At 40.6% G+C, this 11,977-nt stretch overlaps 1 protein-coding gene across 3 annotated transcripts in view; it reads right to left on the bottom strand.

Moving 5' to 3' along the window:
* Positions 1–11,977, bottom strand: part of ift80 (intraflagellar transport 80 homolog (Chlamydomonas)) — a 54,420-nt gene that overhangs the window by 40,819 nt on the left and 1,624 nt on the right. Inside the window, exons 1-5 of one of the 3 annotated variants that reach the window (XM_026192162.1) lie at positions 11,249–11,970; positions 11,057–11,117; positions 10,613–10,834; positions 8,710–8,820; positions 8,508–8,576 (exon numbers count right to left, since the gene is read on the bottom strand). In XM_026192162.1, coding sequence (XP_026047947.1) covers positions 8,508–8,576; positions 8,710–8,820; positions 10,613–10,834; positions 11,057–11,093 — 439 coding nt within the window. In that variant the 5' untranslated portion in view covers positions 11,094–11,117; positions 11,249–11,970. Of the gene's footprint in view, positions 1–8,507; positions 8,577–8,709; positions 8,821–10,612; positions 10,835–11,056; positions 11,118–11,248; positions 11,971–11,977 lie in introns of those variants that run through there. The other 2 variants (XM_026192160.1, XM_026192161.1) reach the window with 2 other exon arrangements.

Consider the following 11,977-nt stretch of genomic DNA (forward strand, 5'->3'; position numbering starts at 1 on the left):
GTGCCTGTGAATCTGTGTGTGTGTGTGTGTGTGTGTGTGTGTGTGTGGGGGGGGGGGGGGGGGTGACATTTAACCCTACTCCAGGTGCATGGGGTTTCTCACAAATGCCAAATGATCCAAATCTGACGAAGGCGATGAGAGGGGTTCAGACAAGTTCCTTTTTCCTCGCTCTCACTCTGTTCCAACCTCTTCCTAGAGCTCTCTCGTAAAATGGGTCATAGTATCCAAAAAGAACAGTGTGCTCCTGTAATTTGTGCATATATGTGCATGTGTGAGAGAGAGTTTGTGTGAGTGTGTGTTTGTGAAGCTGTAGCCACAAAAGAGAATCAACACCTGCAGTGATCTGGGTGCCATGTGTATCTGTAGAAATACTACTAAATCCAGGTGTTGCACAAATGTACAGCTCAATCCCCAAACACTAAGAAAAAACATTACTACATACTGGCCTCAATCACCAGTCCCCAGCCAGGTTTTACACAGCATCATTCAGGAGTGGCATACAATCAGTTTCACCAAGAAGCCAATTTTTACCCCCCAAAACAGTTACATCTGACATCAACTGCACAGTGATTAATAAGTAAGATCTGAATGCTAAAGAAAGAACTTTAGCATCAGTCTTACTTGAGATTTTTATGGCTTTTAGTAAAACTCCACTTCTAAATAAATAAATAAATAAATATATATATAAAAAACACCCAGCACGCCCCTGCGGGCGGTTTGTCCTTCAAGCTCGGGTCCTCTACCAGAGGCCTGGGAGCTTGAGGGTCCTGCGCAGTATAGGGCTTTGGAGTTGACGTCATGCCGCAATGCATTGTGGGAGTGCGGCGCCATTTTCGGGGTCTACGATCCAAACAAACTCACTGTTGGAACGGCGACGACGACAAGAAACATGTTTAAAAGCAGCTCAAAAGAAAACGGACGGTATAGAGACCGATTGCGTCCAGAGGCGAAGCAGCGGTATTTGAAAAAAAATAGAGTGCATCGCAAATCTGGACCCATATGAAATACGGCAGTGGAGTAAAGACCCAGACGACTTCCCGCCACTGTCCTACCCCGATATCTTCACGCATCTTGTTTGTGGAGTAAGCGCTTACACAGCGAACCAGTTTCGTAATTACAAGTCACTGGAGGCGCACATCCAATTTACAAATGGCTGGGTGCAAGATTTGGCTATTTTCAAGCCGCCAAACTCTTGAGTACGTCGTCAAAGTAAGTCAGCTGGAGTGCATCGAGTGAAATAGCCATTTTCCACCCCCCACCATAATTAATGTTATACATTTATCAGTAAACTGCTAAAATATCGTTATCATATTATGTGCCCATAATTGTAAAGTAGATGCAAATTAACACATTGATAATCGGGCAAATTATTAACGCCAATTTGTGTCCTCCCTGTCTCCTCCTGCGAATCTTTACATAGCACATATGTCTGCAAAGTCACTCCATTTGATGTTTGATCGCAATTTCTATAACTTCCGAGACCACCAACGATAATATTATTCAGCTATAAAGTGTGATGTGAACATATTTAGAACTTACCGGAATGAAAATGTCTTGAGCACACCAGCTGATATCTGGAGACGTAACAGAACTTGATATCAGCTCGTCTCACGGCTGCTATCCAGGCTAGACGCCTTCGTTTGGTAATATCCGATACATGAGCTCCTTCATGTTGCTTCCAGGTTGGGAAAGCATAAAAAAACAATTGAAACTTATTCCCGTGCCGGTCGTAAGATCGAACATTGCAGCCAAGCACACAGCAAGTACGAACCATGGCTATGCTTTCGCTCCTTACTTAGACCCCCAAAATGGCGGATCGGGCCAAAATCCTTTCCACGCCCACCCCCGTGACATCACGCTCCAAAGCCCTATCTTAGCTGTTCCCAGGACTGCGCTCTTCTGGACAGAGATCGCCGATGTTATTCCCGGGATCTGCTGGAGCCACTCGCCTAGCTTGGGAGTCACCGCACCTAGTGCTCCGATTACCACGGGGACCACCGTTACCTTCACCCTCCACATCCTCTCAAGCTCTTCTCTGAGCCCTTGGTATTTCTCCAGCTTCTCGTGTTCCTTCTTCCTGATATTGCTGTCATTCGGAACCGCTACATCGATCACTACGGCCGTCTTCTTCTGTTTGTCTACCACCACTATGGTTGGTTAGCCACCACCATTTTGTCCGTCTCTATCTGGAAGTCCCACAGGATCTTAGCTCGGTCATTCTCCACCACCCTTGGGGGCATCTCCCATTTTGACCTCGGGACTTCCAGATTATACTCGGCACAGATGTTCCTGTACACTATGCCGGTCACTTGGTTATGGCGTTCCATGTATGCCTTGCCTGCTAGCATCTTGCACCCTGCTGTTATGTGCTGGATTGTCTCTGGGGCATCTTTACACAGCCTGCACCTGGGGTCTTGCCTGGTGTGATAGACCCCAGCCTCTATGGATCTTGTACTCAGAGTTTGTTCTTGTGCTGCCATGATTAGTGCCTCTGTGCTGTCTTTCAGTCCAGCTTTGTCCAGCCACTGGTAGGATTTCTGGATATCAGCCACCTCCTCTATCTGCCGGTGGTACATACCGTGCAGGGGCCTGTCCTTCCATGATGGTTCCTCGTCTCCCTCCTCTTTCTTGGGTTTCTGCTGCCTGAGGTATTCACTGAGCACTCGGTCAGTTGGGGCCATCTTCCCAATGTATTCTTGGATGTTCGTTGTCTCATCCTGGACTGTGGTGCTGACACTCACCAGTCCCCGGCCCCCTTCCTTGCGCTTAGCGTACAGCCTCAGGGTGCTGGACTTGGGGTGAAACCCTCCATGCATGGTAAGGAGCTTTCTTGTCTTTATGTCAGTGGCTTCTATCTCCTCCTTTGGCCAGCCTATTACCCCAGCAGGGTACCTGATCACGGGCAGGGCGTACGTGTTGATGGCCCGGATCTTGTTCTTACCATTCAGCTGACTCCTCAGGACTTGCCTGACCCTCTGCAGGTACTTGGTGGTTGCAGCTTTTCTAGCGGCCTCTTCATGGTTCCCATTTGCCTGCGGGATCCCCAGGTACTTGTACCTGTCCTCTATGTCTGCAATGTTGCCTTCTGGTAGTTCAATCCCCTCAGTTCTGACTAACTTCCCTCTCTTTGTTACCATCCGACTACACTTCTCCAGTCCGAATGACATTCCAATGTCATTGCTGTATAGCCTGGTAGTGTGGATCAGTGAATCGATGTCTCGTTCACTCTTGGCATACAGCTTGATGTCATCCATGTACAGGAGGTGGCTGACAACTGCTCCGTTCCGTAGTCGGTATCCGTAGCCAGTCTTGTTAATGATCTCACTGAGGGGGTTCAGGCCTATGCAGAACAGCAGTGGGGACAGAGCATCTCCTTGGTAGATCCCGCACTTGATGGTGACTTGTGCTGTGGGCTTGGAGTTGGCCTCTAGTGTTGTACGCCACATCCCCATTGAGTTCCTGATGAAGGCTCTTAGGGTCCCATTGATCTTGTACAATTCTAAGCATTCCAGTATCCAGCTGTGGGGCATTGAGTCATAGGCCTTCTTGTAATCAATCCAGGCAGTGCACAGGTTGGTCAGTCTGGTCTTGCAGTCTCGGCTGACTGTTCTGTCTACCAGTAGCTGGTGTTTTGCGAGAGTACACCTTTGCTGGTTCTGTGGAGAACAGCTGGTTTATTCTCCTGCCTTCTATCTCTCTGGTGTACCTCCTCAAGCGGCTGGCCAAGGCTATGAGTCTTTGCTTGGCAGTTTCCAAGGCCTCAGGTATGGACAGCTTGCTGTATTTCTTATGCACCTTCTTTGTCGTACCTTTCTTCAACTCCGTTAGTTGGCTAACCTCCCTCCGTGCTACTTTGATCTTGCCCTCTAGCCTCCTTCTCCATGGAGGGTACTGCCCCTTGTGGCTGTTCAACTTGTAGCCAAGCATCTCACTGATCACTGCTGCCGTATTGTAGATGTTGTATGTAATATATATATATAAAAAACAAAAACACCCAGCACGCCCCTGCGGGCGGTTTTATCCTTCAAGCTCGGGTCCTCTACCAGAGGCCTGGGAGCTTGAGGCAGTTGTCAGCCACCATATATATATGGTGGCTGACAACTGCCATATATATATATATATATATATATATATATATATATATATATATATATATATATATATATATATAGAGAGAGAGAGAGAGAGAGAGAGAGAGAGAGAGAGAGAGAGAGAGAGAGAGAGAGAGAGAGAGAGAGAGAGAGAGAGAGAGAGAGAGAGAGAGAGAGAGAGAGAGAGAGAGAGAGAGTGCCTCTAATTATTTATTTTTTTTACTTATACCTGAAAACGGACTTTTGGCAGTACTAAGCATGATTATCTTCTTAAGCCTTGATTATACTGTGTTTTGAAAACGGACAGCAGAGCCAAATAGGCATCCTGGTTTCACACTTCTTTCAACTCCGCTTGAAGTCCGTCACCTTTGCAACATGAGTAGTTAGTGTATTATAATGTAAATTCTCTATTAATTTGTCCACACAGTCACTAAAAATAGGTAGGCATGTTTTCCACAGTCTGACATCCCATCTTCCCTTTAACAGCAGTCTATAAACATGTGGGAGCTGAGGAGACCAGCTGCTGGACTTTTGGGAGAGGAATCTTGTCCCATTCTTGTCTGATACAGGATCCTAGCTGTTCAGCAGTCCTGGGTTTTCTTTGTAGTCTACTTCATTTGTTGCATTTTATAATGAACCAAATGCTTTCAATTGCAGAAAGCCCAGTTTACCAACCATATCTTTCTACAATTAAGCCATTGAGTCTGGATGGACAAAAAGTGGGCTACCATATCAGAGATGATGGTGCAGATCATGTTCATTATGTACTATAGATGACGACAAATTCATTCATTCTTCACAATTTTACCTTGAAAATTCTGAATTTGTTACAGAATTTTTAGATGTAGTTTTCTGCAGATAAACCTGTGCCTTTAATTCTGAGAAACTCTGCCTCTCTAAGATGGTCTTGGAGGAGAAACTCTAAAAATCTATCAAACATGAGGCACTACACATTGTGGTGAGGTTATATACCACCACTAAGATTTTGTTAAATGTTCCTTAGCAAGTTGGCCCTCAACCAGATGCTTTTGGTAGCCATTAACAAGCTTCTGGTCTAATTCTGGCTGACCACTCTTCTTTGAAAAATTGGGTTAATTTAAGTTCATTTAAATTGGTTTGTTTCCTGCCATGGATCCAGCTTTTGAACATAGTCCACAAATTTTCAATATGGTTGAGGTCCAGGATTTAGAAAGGCAATTCCAGAAGCTAATGTTAGCCTGCTTTATCCATTCCTAAACCAGTTTTGATGTGTGTGATCATTGTACTGTTGGAAGAGCCAATTCTTCCCAAGTGTAGCTGTTTATCTGAGGTGACATGAAGAACTTGGAGGTAGTTCTGCTTCTTCATTATTCAGTCTACTTTGTGCAATGTATCAGTAGCACTGACAGCAAAACAACGCCAGAGCATGATGCTACCACCACCATGTTTGACAGTTTGTACATTGTTCGTACACTGTTCATCCTGTCTGACCAATTTTCCGTATTGTAAAATTCCTGTTGAGTTTAAAGATGTGGATTTTGGAGCAGGGGCTTTTTTCTTATTTGTCACTTGTCAGTCCATGGCAACGTAAAACTTGATTCACTGTGGACAGAGACCCTGGTGTTCTAGCAGTTTTGAGTTCATGTTAGGATGAACCCTGGTGGTTCCTAGGTTGCTCCTGAACATCCTGAACAATTTCCAATCATCTGAGGGGGATGATTTTTGATCTTTTTCCAGACCTTGGCAAAGTGGTGATGTATCCAAATAACTTGCATTTCCACACAATTGGTTGAACTGATAATCTTGGACTCTGCAGTTGTTTAGAGATGGCTCCAAGAAACCTTCCCAACTTGTGTAAATATACAGTTATCCTTCTTAAGTCTTCACTTACTTTCTTAGACTTTCCCATTATTCTGAGGAATGGTCAAAGCAATGAGGGCTGTTAAACAAATTATCTTTATGTTGGCAGAGAGAAACTACCAAGTGTATTCAATCATAAAAACTAATGAGAGGTTAATATTGTAGACATTGCAGAACCTTCAGTACCACTTATCACCAGTAAAAGATTTAAGTGAGTGTATTTATACATTTGAGCCTAAATGTATACTTTTAACCCTGCATGGATGAGGGAAAATCCATCATTAGTTCAAACTTGTGCAACCAATTCCCCAATTCTTTTGTTTTAAGTCAATAAACACATATGTTGTACAATGACTCCCACCTGGAAAAAGAACATTTCAGAGAAATCATTAAAAGACCAAAATTACTATGACATTCATGCTCATGATGGGTATATGTAAATGTTTGACCACATCTGTTGGTATCACTCACAACAAGGAACAAGTCTGCAATCACATTAACAAATGTGATGAGGACAGAGTCTGCGACATGTCAGCTTAACAAGTTTTGTCAGTGATGAATTAACTTGAGTTCTAACAGAAGCAAGAGACTAAGATTAAAAGTTAGTTTACTGTTTTCACTTGTTTCTTCTGAGATTATTGCATACTTGTAGCATCAAACGACAGCAGAATCAATGCAGAAGCTTTTCCAAATCAAAAGAGCTCTAGACATTAATGCGCATTCTGAACTACTATATTTTATATTACTTATTTTGCTGCCAAATCTTGTACATAACACATAATAATATTACTGGAGTCCCTTTATGTCTTTAAAACACTGTTTACACAAGCAATGACAGCTATCTCATGTCTGAGAAGGGCTACAGTTAGGTCAATAAGGTTTTGAACAATTATACTTTTTTTTGTAATTTTAGCTCTGTATACCACCACAGTGTATTTTGTAAGATAATACATGATTAAATGTATTAAATTGAAATTACTGCATAAACTCTTTGGGCATTGCAGTTTTTTTAATATCATTCCTCATTTTCAGATGCTCAAAAGAAAATGGACAACTGACTGACAAGCAGTGACATACCCAGGTGAGGTCTGCTCCCTTATTATATCATGCAAACTAAATAGTTTGCACCTCACCTCAAGTGAGGTGGACTCACTTGAACCCTTCATGTAAGGGCCACAGAGCTGTTGATGGATGTGAGGGAGGCCATCATTGAACTGAAAAATCTAAATAAATCTATTCGACAAATAGCAAAAATTTAATACTGGACAAATCAACAATCTGTTATTTTCTTTAAAAAAAAGTTAAAAAAAAAAAGTAATGCACTGGTCAGCTGAAAGACTACAGAACACAACTAAAGGAAAAGATTGCAAATTCTTTCATTTGTTACAAAAGCAAATAAACAAAAAACCTTGTCCTTCACAATAAGTTCAACTTCAAGTCAATACTCTCAAAAATTTTGCCGTATCATTGTCAAGGTCTAAAATCACGAGAAGTTTTTTATAAATGTAAATACAGAGAGTTTACAACAAAGTTTAAACCACTGGTTACACTCAAAAACAAGAAGCCTAAATAAGACTGCTAGAAAACATCTAAACAAAGTTCTGTGAAATATTCTTTGGACAGATGAAACCAAAATCAACTTTTACCAGGCTGATGGACCTAGTCAAGTACAGAGAAGGAGAGAAACAGCTTATGATCCAAAATGTACCATATTATGTCAAACATGGTGGAGGCAGTGTTATGGCATTGGCATGTATGGCTGGTAGTGCAATTGTGTCTCTAGTCTTTATAGATCATGCGACTGCTGATAGAAGTACCACAATGAGGTGTTAAGTGTGCAGGGATGTAGTGTCTGCTCAGATAAAACAAAATTACCCAAAACAAATTAGACAGCACTTTGCAGTGCAAAGGGAAAATGACCTGAAACATACTGCAAACAGTACCCAAGAGTTTCTAAAGGCAACGAAACAGGATATTCTTCAGTGGCCAAGTTTGTCACCTGATCTAAACTCAACAGAGCATGTTTGACCCACAGAGTGACCCAAAAACAAGCAGGACTGAAGATGGCAGTACTAAAGGTCTGCAGTGTATCTCAAGGGAAGAAACAGCATTTAGTAATGTCCATGCTCTCTAAACTCATTCACAAGTTTATTGATTGATTTGGAATCCACTGTGATGGTGCATGGAGCCAAAATGGCAAAAAGAAAAGTGCCATTGCCCAAAACCATATGGAACTAACTGTATAGCGTTGCTTTTTTCCCTCCAACAAATCAGATTTTTCCCAGATGCAAATAATTTTATTAATTATCATCTGTTATTCAGGTAAAAATCTGATTGAGATTAAAGTCTTTTTTCAAGTGAGGCCGGACCAATTCAGACATCAGGAAAAGTTGGGCATTTTGTTAACTATAAAAATTTTACAGATGCAACTGTTTTCCTGATCAGTTTGATCTGCGTTTTGCTTTGCTAATTAACATGTTAGCGCTTAAATAATAAATGAAAAGTATGCAGTTTTACACATGCACTAGATACACATTTGCAGTTCTGCTTCAGTGAAATTAAGGTTTTAAGTCTTACCTTGGCTGGCTAGTGTCGAGCGTAGCATCCCACTTTTTGACCAGATTTTAATCTGCCCATCTTCTCCAGCTAATTAGAAAAACAACCAGAATAGGCCATAAAGACATCTTGATTAGATTCTCATTTTGATTTAAAAAGAAAAAAGGCTGATTAGATGAGTAGTTGTCAGATAACAGAGGAAATGAGTCCTAGTCATCTTTACCAGTGATAAGAGCAGTCCCGTCATAGTTCCATCTTCCAGCCAAAACAGCTCCTTTGTGCGCCTCAACACTCTTCTCAATGCGACCCATCTTTGAGGTTAAGTGGAACTTTCCTGCAACAAATTTACAAAAAAACCCCCCCCACATAGATGGTGTAAAGCCATTCCACACACTAGGCCTGGGGTGATGTAGGCGTTTTCAGTTGTTTATAACTCAAATACAGAACTGAGCGTTGTAATTCACTCAGTAAAGTTTCATAAATCTGTGGAATTCTAGTTACTGTGTAACGGAAAACAAGTTTTACTGGCCAAGACAAAATAGTAAAAATATATAAATAAATACGTATTTTAATCAAAACACACAATAACTACCAATCCATCTCCTAACACACAAATACAGACAAATTTATATTCTCTACAGTCAAGTAAATTACAAACTTCTGGTTTGAAGCAAATGAGTGAAACTAAAAAGGCTTCTGTCGGGTAAATTAGGGCAATTTTCTATGCGGTAGACACGAAAGGGTGATCAGCCATGGAGAGTTATTGAAGACGGTAGCCTACCATATACTTTGTGGCAGTGCATATTAAAAATTCTGAATGTTCTATGTAATTTCTGGTGACCTAAAACTGCAAATCAGCATGCTGCAGTGCTCTCTCATTTCTAAATTTGGACATCCCAACAAAAGTAGATGTAACTGATCCAGCAGGTAGTCAGTTTAACAGGCATGTACAGCTGAATGACTCTCTTAAATGAAAAGCACACTAGAAAGCCACATTCTACATTGGAAATGCTTAATTGTTTGTTTGCCTGTTATCTGGAAAGCCTCATTTTCAGATTTCTTATAAAAAAATATAATATATATAAATATTTTTAATAGGAATGAAATATTATACAAACTCCAATACCATGTGTGCTTGTAATTTAAAACGCTAAAACTGCTTAGCATCATACATTTAAAAAAAATTTAAATTTAAAAATTTAAAAAAAAAATCATAAATAAACTTGTAAAAGGAAAAGAAGGCCAACTAATCAAAAAAGGTTAGGAAATCCCAAAGATGTCAAGTCTTCAAAACTAATAAAACCCAGGTGGACTGTTTTCTCTTCAAGTATATTATACAATCTAATAGGAAATCCAACAAAGAATCCAGATTAAAAACTTTAATCTGGAGCAAAAGAAAACTTTCAGTGTTTAAGTTAACAGTGAAGTCAAAATAAATGAATAAAACTCTGTTTCTATTCCCATTGCAGAACCAATAACTTTTGCAATACTAATATTTTTAACCGTAACAAGACAAGAAGCAGAGGAAAGTTGCAAAATGGATCGTAACACTTTTCACTAGTCTCTGGTCTGCCAGAGAAAATTGCTGCTTCAGTTTGTGGGTGTGTTTATGCAACCCTACACTGCCATTAGTGTTGTGACCACACATTGCCTTGCCATAACAGTACATCCATATTCTGTGTGTTGTATCTAACACAGGCCAAAGAAGAGACATGTACGGCAGATTCATGTCACACAAATTGTGTCACCAAGGGTCGGTATTAGAAACCTACAAAACAAAAATTGAGTTTTAGATTTATACTGAAAGCTTCATAAAAAGAAGAATTCAGATGGACTCTACTGGATCCTACAAGTATCAAATTGGTAGAGATTATTTCCCTTAAATATAAATAACAACTCTTGAATTGTCCCTATGTCTTCTAAAATAAATATCAAAAATTAAGGAAGACATTGCCATCCTGTAGATAGCCAATTCTGTTACTTAATTTATTTATTTCATGAGAATGTCTTTAACTAATAAATGCATAGATATGACTAAAAACAGCCACTCCCACTGATTTTATGAGTGAACTCTGAAATAAACCCTTTAGCATTCTGGTCAAATTTTAGAGAATACAAAGACTTGCCATCAGTGCTGGTAAGGACAAAGATTTCAGCCTGGGCCTGTTTCTTCACACCAACAGTTTTGGGGAACCAGTGTAGGTCAGTAGGGTAAATTTCCTCTGGCAGTTTGACAATCAGACTGGTCTCACTGGTCAGCAGGTTCCACTTGAGAATCTGATGATCCTCACTGCACGAGTACAGCTCATCTGCTGTGGTCCAGCCAACGCAGCTCACAAGTTCTTTATGTGATCAGCTGTTAAGGAGTTATAGTAATGAACTGATTCTAAAACCCTTTTTGTGGTAACCTCTGCAATAAATTGGGTTTTCTGAAAAATGGACAGAGGCTAGAGCAACACAATGATGGGAAATATTACCACTGCCTCAAATAGCACCACTAATAATTATGATTTAAAGTTTTGGAACTGTGTCACAGAATTACATGTGTTCCATAACTACAAAAAGGATATGTTTGGATTCCTTTAGGAGCGACGTTTTCAGTCTCATGGTGGATGTTCGTTCTGTTGATCACTAAACGAACAGAAAAATGTCAGAGACAGTAACGTAACTGTTATGTTAAAGCTCTCTATATAACACTGTTGTCAAACCAACACAAAAAATAATAGTACAGAAGACCTGAAGCATGGGTGTATACAGCTTACCCGTAAACTATGTAAAGCAGCCGTTTGCATTCTCCGTTAGCTGTAACGATGAAACAAACAAGCGTCCGCTGTTGCTACGGTACCTGCTACTGTTGCTAACGGAAGTCCTCAGTTATCCCCTGAGTCTCGTCTGTGACTTGAATGCTAACGTTAACTTGTTCTCTTGTTTAAAATGGACATCGTTTTCTCGTTGCCGAGTGTGCTAAGCGAGTGTCAGCAAAGCGTGCGTGTAATTTACTCTACTATGAAGCGCTATTAGAATACGCAAAAGTCTTATCTATCACCAATCAGCAATTTATGCCCCCAACGTATAAAACCTGCATTTTGGTAGCCATTTAATCTGGGTCAAAAACAGCTTGAAAAACAAATTATCGCGAGAGTTGCATCTCCACTTCCTTGACAACGGAAATTTCGAAATATTTCTAAGTTCAAAAACGACATCTGTTAAATAAATGTATTTATGCAAGTCGTTAGAATCGGGATCAACCAACACTAACAGTTGATCTATCGAGCTATATTCCCTCAAGTATAAACTATTGCTCGGAGCAGGTCCTTTATCGTACTACAGACAACCGTTTGAAGACGTAGGAACAACATTAGGCATTTTATGAGAATAAACTTGAATAATATGAACAATTTGCTGTAAAAGCATTGCATGGCTTTTATTCCTTTTCGTTTGTTCTTTATAGTCATGTGAATGCGGTTTGTTTGGAGTGAGACGGAGTTGGC

Source organism: Astatotilapia calliptera, chromosome 14, assembly GCF_900246225.1.
Source record: "Astatotilapia calliptera chromosome 14, fAstCal1.2, whole genome shotgun sequence".
NCBI lineage: Eukaryota > Metazoa > Chordata > Actinopteri > Cichliformes > Cichlidae > Astatotilapia > Astatotilapia calliptera.